The 15,357-nt window shown below is 51.6% G+C and overlaps 1 protein-coding gene across 2 annotated transcripts in view; it reads left to right on the top strand.

Annotated features, from left to right (window-relative positions):
• The window catches only part of LOC118776672 (endoglin-like), a 35,785-nt gene extending 23,449 nt beyond the window's left edge, over nt 1-12,336 (top strand). Inside the window, exons 5-14 of one of the 2 annotated variants that reach the window (XM_036527161.1) lie at nt 3,765-3,930; nt 4,959-5,130; nt 5,287-5,398; nt 5,607-5,805; nt 7,007-7,134; nt 7,436-7,666; nt 8,518-8,581; nt 11,452-11,559; nt 11,915-11,950; nt 12,038-12,336. In XM_036527161.1, the coding sequence (XP_036383054.1) occupies nt 3,765-3,930; nt 4,959-5,130; nt 5,287-5,398; nt 5,607-5,805; nt 7,007-7,134; nt 7,436-7,666; nt 8,518-8,581; nt 11,452-11,559; nt 11,915-11,950; nt 12,038-12,159 (1,338 nt within the window). In that variant the 3' untranslated portion in view covers nt 12,160-12,336. Of the gene's footprint in view, nt 1-3,764; nt 3,931-4,958; nt 5,131-5,286; nt 5,399-5,606; nt 5,806-7,006; nt 7,135-7,435; nt 7,667-8,517; nt 8,884-11,451; nt 11,560-11,914; nt 11,951-12,037 lie in introns of those variants that run through there. The other variant, XM_036527160.1, reaches the window with a different exon arrangement.
• Nucleotides 12,337-15,357: the final 3,021 nt, after the last annotated feature.

Genomic DNA, 15,357 nt, shown 5'->3' with positions numbered 1-15,357 from the left:
TATCAGAGGCTGACTGTCACGGGACAGTGAACTCCTGAACACGCTGTCCCTCTTCACTTTGCTCTCTGGATAACCTCCTCGAAGACTTTTCAGGACATGAACGGTACCGTGCCAAAGGTGGAAGGGATGTTGGCCAACCTCGCCTTCTCTTAATCAGAGTGCGATTTCCTCCCTAAACAAGGAAACAGCCCGGAGAAGGCAGCTCTGACCCCTTCCTCCCCCGACACCTCTGATAGATGCCGGAGGCATTCGGTTTTGCCAAAAGAAGGTCCTCCTCAGCGCTCCGCACGCGCAGTGCCAGAGCGCGGGGTTAATGATGTCGGGGGGGGGCTGGGGGGGGAAGGGCACGCAGGCCAGACGGCACTGGCTCCTGCAGCAGGGTGGATGGCGGGAAGGAAGCCGACTCAGAGCTGACTGGCTGCTAGACTAAACCACTCCCACTCTGACCACTTCCTGCCACACGACCGTCTCCCGAATTTGGGATCGCCCTTGTGACCTGGCACCCCCCCCCCGAGACAAAAGCCTGTCAGCACAACTGCCCCCCCCCCCCCCCAACCTTTCCCCCTCCCTGGCATCTTTCTCTTTATTCTACTGCGTTGTTGTTTTCGGATGAAAACACACAGGCACGTAGGATTTAGTGCCCACTGTGCTGTGCCTCTGCTCGCCTGAAAGCTGCTAGCTACGTGTCCTCTCCTTTCAAGGTGTGCCGTCACACGCCTGCTACCTGGGGGTCAAGGGTCATAGGTCAGGGGTCATTGCAGACAGTGTCCAGTGTTGCCATTAGCTCTATTTTTAAGGAAGCTTTTTTGATCTACACCAATGAACATTTGGTATTTTTTAGCAGGTTTTTTTTTAGCAGATGGCCTTTATCCAGACCGGCTAACATTTTACCACCTTGCCCTTTCCTATAGGTACATACAAGTTGAGGTTAAGCACCTTATTCAATCATACAGCTACACTGTCCCACCCTGCCTCCCTGTGCTGTCCAGCCCAGCAAAGCTCCTGACCTTCAGGGAGCTCCCAGCTGGGTTTGTGTGTCTGCCAAGCACATAAACGGCAGTGTTTTTGCTCTTTGTGTGCAGTTGTTTAAAGGCTGCTGGCTCCAGGATAGAGTGCATTCAGCTAGAAGGTATGTGGCCACACAGAGAGGTGAGCAGCACGGAGCCCCTCGGTCTGTCCAGCACTGCTCACTTGGCTTTTTTTAGGCTGCTTATTGCTTCTTCTCCTTTTTTGCCGAGTGAGGCTTTGTATGTTTGGCTTTCATTAGCAGACAGAGATCTGCTCAGTAATGCTACGGTGTATTTTCCATGGCAGTGCAGCCTGTCAGAGAGGGTGGAGAGTGTTCTGAGAGAATATTCACATTGCACAGACAGACAGAGGCAGCGTGGTCTGCAGGCGCTATCTGGGGGCTGTGTGCCCCGTGTGTTAGACCTCCACAGGTCAGCTGTGGGGCTCGGAGCTGTTGAGAACGGAATGCATGTGCTGGTTTCGGCGAGTCGGCCGCTGACGCACGGAATTAAAAGGCCCTCATTTCCTGTTCCGCCCCCTTGCAGGAAGCTGAGGAAGACGGCGGCTCCAGCGGGGTCTGCGGACCCAAACTCGCGGCTTGCAGACGCTTTACCATAATAAACACGGCGTTCAGACCGGGCCCAGGCTAACGGCAGTCACATGGTGGGGGCGGGGGGAGGGAGGCTTTCAAAGGGCTAAAAAAAGAAGCTGGGCACATTGACACCAGGAAACGCTGACCGGCCATCAGCCTGGGGGCGAGGCTGTGATTGGACGGCTCTACTCAGGGAGAGGCTGTGATTGGTTCACAGCAGTGAGTCAGGACGGGGTAGCATTGCACCACTGAGTGGTATGCATAACTTTGTGACTTTAACTGAAACACTCTTGATGACCTATTTCATGAATATTTGTCAGATCAAGTCCAAAGCTTGAGATTTTGGAGTGAGATTCATTTGAGATTCACACTGCCACACATTGCCCCACACTGCCCCACAGTGCCTCACACTGCCCCATACTGCCTCACACTGCCCCACACTGCCCCACACTGCCCCATACTGCCTCACACTGCCTCACACTGCCCCACACTGCCCCACACTGCCCTCACACTGCCCTCACACTGCCCCACACTGCCCCATACTGCCCCACACTGCTTCATACTGCCTCACACTGCCTCACACTGCCCCACACTGCCCCACACTGCCCCATACTGCCTCACACTGCCTCACACTGCCCCACACTGCCCCATACTGCCTCACACTGCCCCACACTGCCCCACACTGCCCCATACTGCCTCACACTGCCTCACACTGCCCCATACTGCCTCACACCTCCCACACTGCCTCACACTGCCCCACACTGCCCCATACTGCCTCACACTGCCTCACACTGCCCCACACTGCCCTCACACTGCCCCACACTGCTTCATACTGCCTCACACTGCCTCACACTGCCCCACACTGCCCCACACTGCCCCATACTGCCTCACACTGCCTCACACTGCCCCACACTGCCCCATACTGCCTCACACTGCCCCACACTGCCCCACACTGCCCCATACTGCCTCACACTGCCTCACACTGCCTCACACTGCCTCACACTGCCCCATACTGCCTCACACTGCCTCACACTGCCCCACACTGCCCCATACTGCCTCACACTGCCTCACACTGCCCCACACTGCCCTCACACTGCCCCACACACACTGCCCCACACACACTGCCCCACACTGCCCCACACTGCTTCATACTGCCTCACACTGCCTCACACTGCCCCATACTGCCTCACACTGCCCCACACTGCCTCACACTGCCCTCACACTGCCCCACACTGCCCCACACTGCCTTCACACTGCCCCACACTGCCCCACACTGCCTTCACACTGCCCCACACTGCCTCACACTGCCCCACACTGCCCCACACTGCCTCATACTGCCCCACACTGCCTCACGCTGCCCCACACTGCCTCATACTGCCCCACACTGCCTCATACTGCCCCACACTGCCCTCACACTGCCTCATACTGCCTCACACTGCCCTCACACTGCTTCATACTGCCTCACACTGCCCCACACTGCCCTCACACTGCCCTCACACTGCCCTCACACTGCCCTCACACTGCCCCTCACTGCCCTCACACTGCCCCACACTGCCTCACACTGCCCTCACACTGCTTCATACTGCCCTCACACTGCCCCACACTGCCTCATACTGCCCCACACTGCCCTCACACTGCCTCACACTGCCCCACACTGCCCTCACACTGCCTCACACTGCCCTCACACTGCCCCACACACACTGCCCCACACACACTGCCCCACACACACTGCCCCACACACACTGCCCCACACTGCCCCACACTGCCTCACACTGCCCCACACACACTGCCCCACACTGCCCCACACTGCCCTCACACTGCCCTCACACTGCCTCACACTGCCTCATACTGCCCCACACTGCCCTCACACTACCCCACACTGCCTCACACCGCCCCACACTACCCCACACTGCCCCACACACACACCTCCTGACATGTGCAGTCACTCCTGCCTGTGTGGGATGACTGATCACAGTGTGTTTTGGTTTTTTCATTGGTCTTCATCTCTGCCTCTTTCATCGCAGAAGTATGGTGACGTTCGTAATGTTACTGTTTGGGTCACTGTTTCACATAATTATGGCCAGGGCATCAGACGTCAGTAACACAGCAGAACTGCACGAGGGGACTTTGTGGTTAATGCCCTGACTCTTTCTCCATGTTACAGGCAACAGGTAACTCCCAGGTTGCATTCTTTGGGAAGAGCCCGATTCAAAATGACCTGCCCTCTGACAGAAATAGTCTTGTAACATGGAGCTATGTAACGCTTGGAGGCCTGACATCATTCACCACTGTGAGAGATCCACGGAAAATCAGCTTCACTGGAGGCCCAGGTGAGTAATGCGGCTCAGGTAAAGGAGAACAGGAAAGGACCACAGTCACATTCATAAGAACTCATCATATCAAAGTGCCTGTGTGCTTACTGTCACTGCTGAGGTTCAAATCAGGGAGTCAGAGAACTTACCTTTATTCCACCTGTTTTTATTGTTTGAACTGTTATTAAATATGACATAAGTATTTCAGATAGGCAGATAACTCTCTTTTAATTGATTTAATGTTATGTTTTGGCTTAGCCCCCTTTTCTAATTCACATTAAAAGCATTTTAGCTCTGAGTATTAAAAAATGGTGGAAAGTTGCGAAACCAATCTCAGAACTCTGTTACGGTCTACTTTAGTTTATGTACCTTATCTAATTGGTGTGCTTAAAACGGTTCAGTGTGAGATGCAGAAGGTAATGCCAGTGCAGAGGGGGTGTGGGGGGGGGGGGGGGGTGCAGAGGGGGTGTGGGGGGGTGTGCAGGGGGGTGTGTGTGTGGGGGGGGGTGCGGGGGGGTTGTTTGGGGGGTGTGTGTGGGGGGGGGGTACGGGGGGGTGTGCAGGGGGGGTTGTTTGGGGGGGGTACGGGGGGGTGTGCAGGGGGGGGTGCGGGGGGTGTGTGTGGGGGGGGTACGGGGGGGTGTGCAGGGGGGTGTGTGTGTGGGGGGGGGGTGTGCAGGGGGGTGTGTGTGTGGGGGGGGGGTGTGCAGGGGGGTGTGTGTGTGGGGGGGGGGGTGTGTGTGGGGGGGTTGTTCGGGGTGTGTGTGTGTGTGGGGGGGGGGTACGGGGGGGTTGTTCGGGGGGTGTGTGTGTGTGTGGGGGGGGGTACGGGGGGGTGTGTGTGGGGGGGGGGGTACGGGGGGGTTGTTTGGGGGGTGTGTGTGTGTGGGGGGGGGGTACGGGGGGGTGTGCAGGGGGGTGTGTGCAGGGGGGGGTGTGTGTGTGGGGGGGGTGCGGGGGGGGTTGTGGGGGGGGGGGGTACGGGGGGGTGTGCAGGGGGGGTGTACGCGCAGAGTGGTGTATTTACGTTCTCTCTGCCTTTGCAGAAGCAGCAGCAGGAGAGGGCGCTTTGTACTGCGCGCCCCAGAACCACTTTTTCCCCAAGGATTACTTTCTGCAGTTCGACGGCAGCCAGCTCCTGAAGTCCTGCCCACACAGCTCTGCACCGTCTGGAAAGGAGCTGCACGTTATCAACATCCTGGACAACACGCCCGCCCAGTAAGGGTCCCGACATACTGCACACGCTTTTATCCTCTGATGCACCAGAGCATGAACAGCGTCTGTACTGAGCGACTGTAACTTTACTTCACCACAGTAATCTGTGTCAGTCAGAGCCCTTAAACAGCGCCTGCTCCTCTCTCCTGTCCTCTCCAGGGACGTGTCTGTCCATGTGCTGTCTGATACAGAGATCGCCCTGTTCCTGAGAGGTCCAGCTGGGACCAAGTGGACCATAGAGGGTGAACCTCAAACCGACATACAGATCTTTGTAAGAGGAAGCTATTGCATTGCTGCTTAAATTTATAATTATCAGTGAGCTATGTGACATTCTACCTCCATTTTTATAAACTTACAAAACTTGTCTGTTTGTCATATTGCCTCTCATTGTGTACCCAAGCAGAGATAAGTGCTGAAAGTAGGACTATAGCAATCTAACACATGCATTAATGAAATAATCTCTTCTTCCCCCAAAAAAGTCCAATAACCAGGTTCATATGAAGGGAAGCCCGATCGCTGCAGGTGTACCCAACCTCCCGGACAGTACTCAGGCTGTACAGCAGAGGGCGCTATTGGAGGCCAAATCCACCGTCATCACCAGCTATGCGGAGATCAGGCCTGGGGCGTCGGCAGTCAGGATGACTGTAGGGAAGGAGAGGGGAGGGAGAGAAGAGTCAGGTAAGTCTCTGCTCAAACCTGACACCAAACCTGGCTCTCGCAGATCACCAGCCCAAACCTGCAGAGTTTAAGCTTCTCAAAGGCTGAATACTCTCATTACATTACATTATTGTCATTTTGCAGATGCATTTATCCAGAGCGACTTACATACAGTAGGTCACAATTTTACCCATTTATACAGCTGGATATTTACTGAGGCAATTGTGGGTTATGTACCTTGCCCAAGGGTACAGCGGCAGCGCTGTAGCAGGGAATTAAACCAGCAACGTTTTGCTTACGAGCCCTGCTCCCTAACAGTAAAACTCACTGCTCTTCCTGCTGCTATACTCTCACGCATCCTTCTGCTGATGTGGTGTTCATGCACACCCTGTCCATTTCTGATGTCCTCTGAACAGACCTCAGCTGTGTCAGTTTGAAGTGGCACCTGTTTAACAGCATATCAGCTCTGAATCATTGTGCTTTGCAGGAGTAAAGGTGTGTATTGAGTGCCAGCTCCCATATGAAACCTCATGTGTTCACATGTGCAGCCTCTGTTAATTCCCGCTCACTGTGCTGGCTCTGTGCCCATGTGCCCCCTCTGTCCAAACTGCACTGCAAAACAAACGCAGCTGTTACAACACGTTCACCTTTTAATATAGAACAGGAATACAGCCCATGCTACTGTGTCTGTCGTAACTGTTTTGCACAAAGAACACACAAAAAAACCAAGAGAGAGCACAGCGGACATGCACTCACGCAGAGGAGATGCCTGTGAGCGCCTGCTGGAGGGAGGAACCCCCTCAAAACCCCACAACTTCAGACGAGTCCGTTACAGCGCCTTTTTATGCGTTAATACTTCAGCCACAATGGTGTTTCACCCATATACAGGGTACTGCAGCAACTCGGACAGTTCCCAAGGCTAAAATTCAGTATGACAGGTTATATATATAAAACATATTTTATGTGTACTAAAAAAGATGGAAATGGTGTTATATATAAATGACGAAGAGAAGAGCTTCCTCAATGACAGTCTGGACATAGGGAATATCTTCTCTCCTATCAAGCTGATAGGCTGCCTGTGACGTTAGTATTATAGAAATAACGTCTCACACGGCACATGAAGAAACACACGGAAGGTGTGTGTGGGCCGGAGCCAGGTGCGGTGACGGGGAGTGTTTTATACGTCTGTTTCCTGCCTAAACGCCTCCCTCCTCCCTCTTAGGGACAGAACCTTTGCCTACTTCATCGCCTCCCAGTCACAACCAGCTCCAGCTGTTCGACTCTCCGGACTACAAGACTCCTCTCGACCCCTCGGTCAAGATCCAGACAGACAGGAGGATATATGCAAAGGTTCGCCGCACCCTCCCGACCACCATTCTCTTTAGCAAACACGGACACAGACAACATGTGTTTTATTAAATGTGTGTTTATTATGGTTTGCTTGCTTAGTGGGTGCCGTTATCCATAGGTGGATATCATATCCATATTCATCCATATTCATCTTCAAGCTTTATGAGTTGCACAGGACCAGGGGGCATGCTCACCTGCATATTTACAGAAACCCATGGCCCATCCCCTCCTACATTTCAGTTTGCAGGCCTGCCCCTGACCCCTGACCCGCTCAGTCCTTCTCTCTCCCTCTCACTGGCAGATCTCCAGCCTGACCGACGGGTCGGACTCGATGAAGCTGAAGGTGAGCGGCTGCTCTGTGACGTCGCGGGCCTCGGCCGCGGTGAGGCACGAGCTGCCCCTGCTGTCTGAGTGCTGCTCCCAGGCCTCCTGCACCCTCAGTCTGACCCTGCAGCACATCCAGGACCTGCCGTCCGGCAGCTGGAGCCTGCAGTGCCACATCCGAGTCTGCACCGCGGCCCGGGGCAAACAGGTGCCACACGTCCCGCACACACCGCTCTGCACTGCACTGCGCCAGCTCCTTTTTACATTCACATTTGCATTTATTCATTCTGCAGATGCTTTTATCCAAAGTGACTTACGAGTGAGGCAGAGTACAACACAAGCAAAAAACCATAAGGAGTCAACAATATTAGAAGCACTGCATGACCAGGTTTCAGTGGTTGGCCAGGCAACCATTAATTGATATCATTCTGTATTATAATTTCAGTTATATGTATGGTACCAGTCAAAGGTTTGGACACACCTGATTAATGGGAAACACGCATTCAAAGACATTTAGATCTAAAGACTTATGCTTAAATGCTTGAAAATTGTTCCATAGACAAACATAAATAGTGTAGTTGATGCCTATTTATGAATGTCTTTCCAAAAAATGTTTAATTGAAAAAAATATTTTTTGGCTATTTTAAAAAATCTAAAATATAAGATAGTTTTTGTTGTAATTTGTTTATAACACTTTTTTGGTCACTGCATAATTCCATTTGAGTTATTTCATAGTTTTGATGTCTTTACTATTATTCATGTAGAAATAATAAAAATAAAGAAAGAAAAGCGTGTCCACGTTTTTGACTGGTACTGTATATTTCTTGTTGGGAAGGTGGTATATATTTTTTTATATTTTACATAAGGGGTTAAAAAATGACAGATATCTCAGAAATGGAAGGCTTTGGTCTGTTTATGGGTTGGGCCAGCAGAGATGGGTACAGGCCTGTAGCTGCTGCCCTGAGGTTTTCCTCTCTGAAAGAGAGTGGAAAATGAGGATGGCATTTCTGCGGCAGTGAATGGCAGTGGGGCCGTGTGTCTCTGCTCTTCCTCCTGCAGCACTGTGCAGAGGGAGGGAGTGTGCACCGGGACGTGGAGGTGCTGCGGTCATCCTCTCCTCCAGGTGAGTGCGTGTCCCCACGCGAGCGAACGGCCGGGTCTCGACACGCCACTTCAGACAGCGGAGGAACGGTCGGCTCGCGGCCCTCCTGTTTGCAGTGCTTAGTCTCAGCTGCTTTTCTCTTCAGGCCGACCTTTCTGTCCTCTGTGCCGCCTCATAAAACTGACAAAATGAGGGATGGCAACAACAACAACAACAACACAAAAAAAGCCAGACACATTCTGCAGCCTGCGGTAAACAGAACACGCGAAGGAAAGGGAAGCCGCCGCGCTCTGACACAGCTCTGAACCGCAGATCCTATCAGGATGTTCCATGATGCACCCGTCAGTCATGCCGGGCTGAAGACGGCATCGCGTGACGCCAGAAGCCTCACGGCTGGGGTGTTTATGGGGAAGGGGTTCAGGGGGTTGAGGTAGAGGAGCGGGGGGCAGCTCCTTAGGAAGGCCTGTTGCCTGACCTCACAGCCACGGGCAGCGCTGATGAGGCTGTGGGGGATTATTGGAGCTCGGGTTCTGGAGGGTGGCCAGGCCAAACAGGGGCCTGCGCTCCATTGTCCGCAGCGCACAAAGGCGGGAAGGTGTTTCTCTTCAAAGGGAAGGCCATCTCGCGGGCCATGGGCCCGTTCCAAGCCCCCGCATTCCTCTGGCCGTCGGGAAAGAGGCCAGCCGATGTTTTGGACCCGTTTTTTCATCTGCGAACCGAAATCAAACGCTTCCACTGGGCTGCCAGACTGTGTTCCGCACATGCACCCCTTTATAGCACTCCACCCCCCCCCCCCCCCACCCCTTCCCCCGCCGGTCCGGGGAAAACAGGCTCACAGGTAGGGTGGAGAGGGGACGCAGGGCGCGGGACCGGGACCGGGCAGAGGCAGGTGTCATGTTCTGTCACCGTTTCGGAGGGGTGATCTGAGGAACGATGTGAGGGGTGTGGGGGGATGTGCTGGAGTGGGGCGCGGAGCCAGCAGGCACAGGGACAGCTTCCTCCCATAAATCGGTGGCCGCTCCTCGCTGACCTTAAAGCCACTCTGGCCCTGGCCACAGCGGTCAGCAGGCCTGTGACGAGGGCTGTTTTAATTCAGAAAACCCAGCCTCTCCTGTGAGACCTGCAGGCTGTCGGGCCATGACCTTTCAGCTACAGCATCCTCTCTTCTGTAACGTGTCATTTCAGGTCTTTCTGAACTGCATGGGTAATTTAAAGAAAACAATCAAATATTGTAATCATGAGATCAAAAGACAGTAAAAACAACAGCACAGGCCATTCAGCCCAGCTAGGTTTTTTGTTTTGTCACTAACCCAGAGATTAAGCCTTGAACACTTTAAGTATGCCTGTGTCCACTATGCATCCTGGGGAATGATTTCTGCCTTGGTATGTCATGCTCCGATGCTGGTAGAGAATGGAGTGATGAAGCACTATACTTCATTGATAAAGCAGAGGTCTGCCGTGTCAGAGAACGACAGTCTGGGGCTTTGATCTCCAGTGTCGCCTGGCGGCACTTCCTGGCCATCTTTGTGCTGGGATGGAGGTGTTTGTGCGTGTCGTGGGGACCCCTCTCCCCTCCCCTTCCTCTCCCACCTGAGCTCGGCTTCCTGCCTCTGTTTGCTCAGCCGTGCTTGTCGCTGCGCAAAAACAAAGAAATTAACCAAAAAAAGAAAGCAAGCCATTCTGCTGATTTTGGAAAAAGAAACAAAGAAAAGGAATGAAAAGAAGCAGGCTGTCTAAGAGAGAGGGGCAGCTGGGTCCTTCCTGTTTGTCTGGAGTTGGGTTCACGTGTGAGGAGTGTTGGAACACCTGTCCAAACTCCCAGCAGGCACTGGGCCGTGTCCGCCACCACGTCCGGCCCTGTCCCGCGCCTGACCTTCAAAGCAACCTTCCAAACTACCGTGTAAACATCTCAGCCTTCGCATTCTGCACATGCTCAGTCACGCTCAGGTTTTACCCAACGGCGCCTGGCAACACAGGAAATACGGGTCATCAGAAGCTGATTGACATGATGAGACACTCCAAACACGCATTAGTCTTGAGCTGTTTACAGTCTGGGCTGTCCGTTAGCTGAGCCTAACGCTGAATCTCTGAGATGTTTCCTCACACAGGCAGATTATCCTTTGGTTGGTTTGATAAGTGTAAATTTGTAGAATTAATTCAAGTTAAATCACATAATTCACTGGATAAATAAGCTTTAGTGAGTAGAGTGATCCTATATAAAGACTGGAAAGACTGAGAAACATTTCAGTGATGTGTTCAGATAGAGGAGAAAGGAGAGTGTTGTGTGTTGTGGTGGGGATTTAGGTGTAAACTGTGTAATTAGCACAGCGTTTTGTTTAGGGGGCAGGATGGCTGATGTTTGGGGGCCTGTGATTGGCTTACTCTGCTGTCCACATCAGAACTGGGCGGAAAGCAACCTGGAAGGGTGTCTTTCTCAGTAGCATGACTGTATGCGCAGTTTCACTGGGGTTAGCGGTCTCCCATTTGCAGACTGCCTCAGACTGTCTCAGACTCCTGCTTGGACTGGTGTAACAGACATCCCTGTGCAGACAGGGGGCGCTGTAGCAGCGAGCTTCACCTCGCAGGACAGCTGTGCTGAGCAGTGGCTGTCCCTGATGACGGAGGACTGATGTTCTGTTCCGTTTGGCCCAGCAGCTCTCCAAATGAGTAGAGAAAAAAGCAGATATTAATGTCTTAATATTTTATTGTATTCAGGGGAAAGGTTAATATCCAGCTGGTGAGGTGTAAAGATGAACAGTGCTGGTGAGTGGTAGCACTGTGGGGGAGCGCTACTGTAACACACCTCTTAATGAGCTGCCCTGCTGGGGTTTATGTGAGTTACTGACGGTTGTGTGTGTGTGTGTGTGTGTGTGTGTGTGTGCGCTCAGTAGACCCCTGTGTGGACTTTGGTCTCTCCGCTGTCCTCGGCATCGCGTTCGGAGGGTTTCTGATCGGGATTCTTCTGACCGGAGCCCTGTGGCTTATCCAGAACCTCACAGGTGAGTCTGAGCCCTTCAGCCTCTGTCCACTGGCCCAAAAACCCTGCTGCTGCCCCCATCCTCTACTGACCTTCGACCTCATACCTTCTTCCCCCTAACGCCCGACACCCACTCAAAAACTTAAATTTGTTATTTCATCCGCATTTCACAGATATGAATAACTTGGTTTAATTATTACTAGATAGAAAACAGCTGTTCTCATTACACAAGTAATGATTACAGTGCAAATACTGCACACAGGTGCAGCACCACTAACAGTACCCAAGCTGAGACCGAGGCTGAAAGTTCATCGTTGCTGTGTGGAGTGTTACTGTACTAAACAAACATTATCCCCATGTCCCCGTTCACTCCTCAGGTCTGGGGAAAGGGTCCAGCGCTGTGCACATCTCAGGTGGGTACCGGGTGTTTGTTTGGGAGTTTGGTTTCCGTGGTAACGGGGCAGTGGGAGGAGGCTGACTGTGACCCTCCTTTTCCACAGGGTGCCCCTGCGTGAGGAGGAAGCGGCAGCCGGTGCCCGCTGGCCCCGGGCCCTGCGAGGACAGCAGCGCCAGCCCCAGCATGGGCAGCACCCACAGCACCCCCACCAGCAGCATGGCATAGGGGGCGGGGCCAGGGGTGACACGCCCACCTCACTGCTGCCTTCCTCTGCTGCTGGGAAAGCGGAGCTTGTGCTTGGTTTTTGGGACAGAGTGCTGCTTGCTGTTCACATGAATGCGCACACGCACACACACACACACACACACATATATGCGCACACTAATAAACATATATTCACACACCTACACACACGCACACACACACACACACACACACACGCACATGCACACACACACACACACACACACACGCACACACACACATACAGACACAGACACACATGCACAGACACACGCGCGCACACACACACACACACGCACATACAGACACAGACACACATGCACAGACACAGACACACACACACGCACATACAGACACAGACACACATGCACAGACACACGCACACATGCACAGACACAGACACACACACACACACGCACATACAGACACAGACACACATGCACAGACACACACACACATGCACAGACACAGACACACGCGCACGCACACACACACACACACGCACACGCACATACAGACGCGCACACACACACACGCGCGCACACACACACACACGCACACACACACGCACACGGACATACAGACACACATGCACAGACACAGACACACACCAACGCGCACACACACACACACGCACACACACACGCACACGCACATACAGACACAGACACACATGCACAGACACAGACACACGCGCACACGCACACACACACACACACACACGCACACACACACACACACACACACACACACACACACACACACGCACATACATACACACAAGCACAGACACACACACACACACACACACACACACACGCACACGCACATACATACACACAAGCACAGACACAGACACGCACACGCACGTGCACACGCACACGCACACACACGCACATACAGACACAGACACACACGCACAGACACACGCGCACGCGCACACGCGCACACACACACGCACGCCGAGCGGCAGGTTTGTGTGGAGGGCTGCTCCCCCCCGGCCTCTCAGTAAACCCACTGAGGGGAAGTGAAATGGACAGACGTGGCTCCCAGCAGCAGGAAAAGCAGTGCATCCCCCAAGAACTAACAGGAAATTCACCGCATTCTTCTGACTTAAAACGCGCGGCACCGGCCGACACACAATGGGACCGAGACGCAGGACTGTATCTAACATCATCAGAGACTCTCGCCTGGCCGGGAGCGCAGGGGCTGCACGCAGGAGCTGCACGCAGGAGCTGCACGCAGGAGCTGCACGCAGGAGCTGCACGCCCTCCGCAGGATCACAGCGGCGACGTGTACCGCACAGGGTCTGGCTGAACCACACAGCAACACTGTCACAGTTGTCATGCATTTCATTTTACAGTAATTTAAAAAATCCACTTTGTGGATTGAGGAGGAAGATGCTACCTCTTATTGTATGCAGAGGGCTGTGAAGTACGCAGCTACAATGGGGAGTGGGTGCGCATGTAAGTGTACCCCTCCTCGGATGCAGACCAAGTGATTTTTCAGTCTGTTGAGCTAAATTGTGCTTTGTGGTCCCGTGTGTTGCTGTGTCTTTCCCTGGCGATATGACTAAATGCCTCCGTATATTCAGGCTTCGTGTAAAAGCAAACATTATCTCTGTGCCCACAAGCCCACATTTGTCCTTTGACTTACAAACAAATGAAGCTGTTACTTTTTCTCAGTAACATACGTTTTTTTTATTCGTGTTTGTGATTACAGTACACGCTGAACTGTGTTTGTGAAGATAAAAGTGACGCTTGTGTTTAATTGTGAGTCAGAGTTTAGGGCTCATGTTTATTTAATCCAGCCTTCTTCCTGTGAGAAGTATCTGTCTTCATTTGTGGTAAAGTCCCATTGTTCACAACAGTTCAGAAGAAAAAAAGAAAATTCAGAGAAAATCGCAGTTCCAAACATGTTTCTATTTATTTAAAAAAGCCGTAGTGCCCTCTTTCCTCCTGATATGCAAAAAACAAACAGCAAGTATCAGTCAGTATCAGACATTTTGACAGGACAGTTCCTGTAGGAACATGGTTTAACCATTAAAGTCCCTGTTTGTGAGGAGCACAGTATGAACCGGAGGGGTATGGTTTAATTGTTAAGATGCCCATGTAAAGAATTCATAGCTTTTTTCTGCTCCTCTTGACTGTTCTCTGAACATTACAGATAGTCTCCTTAAACAAGCAAATAGTGAAAAATGGCAGTAAGAAGTTGTCCACATAGCCTTACAGCTAGAAAGGTTATTTTTCCAATTCGTCTTTTTTTCAGAATGATGTTACATTCTGCCCTAAACCAAGTACTGTATAGTTTTAAAATGACCTGTGTATGTAGTAAACTCTAAATAATGTAGTTGATCATGCATTTTATCTTTATTGAAATAAAAATTAATGTAGGCTTCTTAGTGTGTGTTTGTGTATGGGTGAACATTAGTGTGTTAGCATACGTTGGGGTGAGTATATCGATGTATGAGTGTTCACGTGTGTGTGTGTGTGTGTGTGTGTGTGTGTGTGTGTGTGTGTGTGAGCGTGTGTATGTGAGAGAGAGAAACTTAGTGAAAACATGGGGTCTGAAACAGGAATAGTGCCACTTGAGTATTTGTGCAATATTTTGAATTATACAAGTTTGTATGTCCACATGTTTTTTTTTTTATAAAGGTCAATCTTTTATATTTCATGTTTTTTTATACGTATACTCTAATATATGCTCCAGTATATCTCCCAAAGATCAGTGAAATGTCTGTGTTAAGCTCTTAAAAGCTGACTGTCTTCACCCTGTGGGTTTCAGGTGGTTCCAAATTTGTCATTTTTAATATTATTTATATACATAACTGTGGTCAAAATTGTAACCAAAATAAAGTCTTAAATATTTTCCACTTGTTGTGGTCTGGTAGCTGAAATGAATATGTACTGTTATGTATTCTGTACTCTGAAACACTCTGTCCCTCAACTTTGATTTCCTTTCCCAGCAGAAAGTCCTGCATGCCCCCTGCAATGTTCAGTTACATACAATGGCTTCCTGCTGCAAAACAGCAAGCACATTCACATGCATAAACACATACACACACACACACACACACACACGCACACATATCCATATACACACACACACAGGTGCTCACAACCATACACTAACGTACACATGTATGCATGCACACACACTTTAGCTCTATATACGTGATGT

Source organism: Megalops cyprinoides, chromosome 4 (genome assembly GCF_013368585.1).
Source record: "Megalops cyprinoides isolate fMegCyp1 chromosome 4, fMegCyp1.pri, whole genome shotgun sequence".
In the NCBI taxonomy this organism is placed as follows: domain Eukaryota; kingdom Metazoa; phylum Chordata; class Actinopteri; order Elopiformes; family Megalopidae; genus Megalops; species Megalops cyprinoides.
The sequence above is the reverse complement of the archived record's forward strand: the minus strand, read 5'-3'. Positions and strand labels throughout refer to the sequence as shown.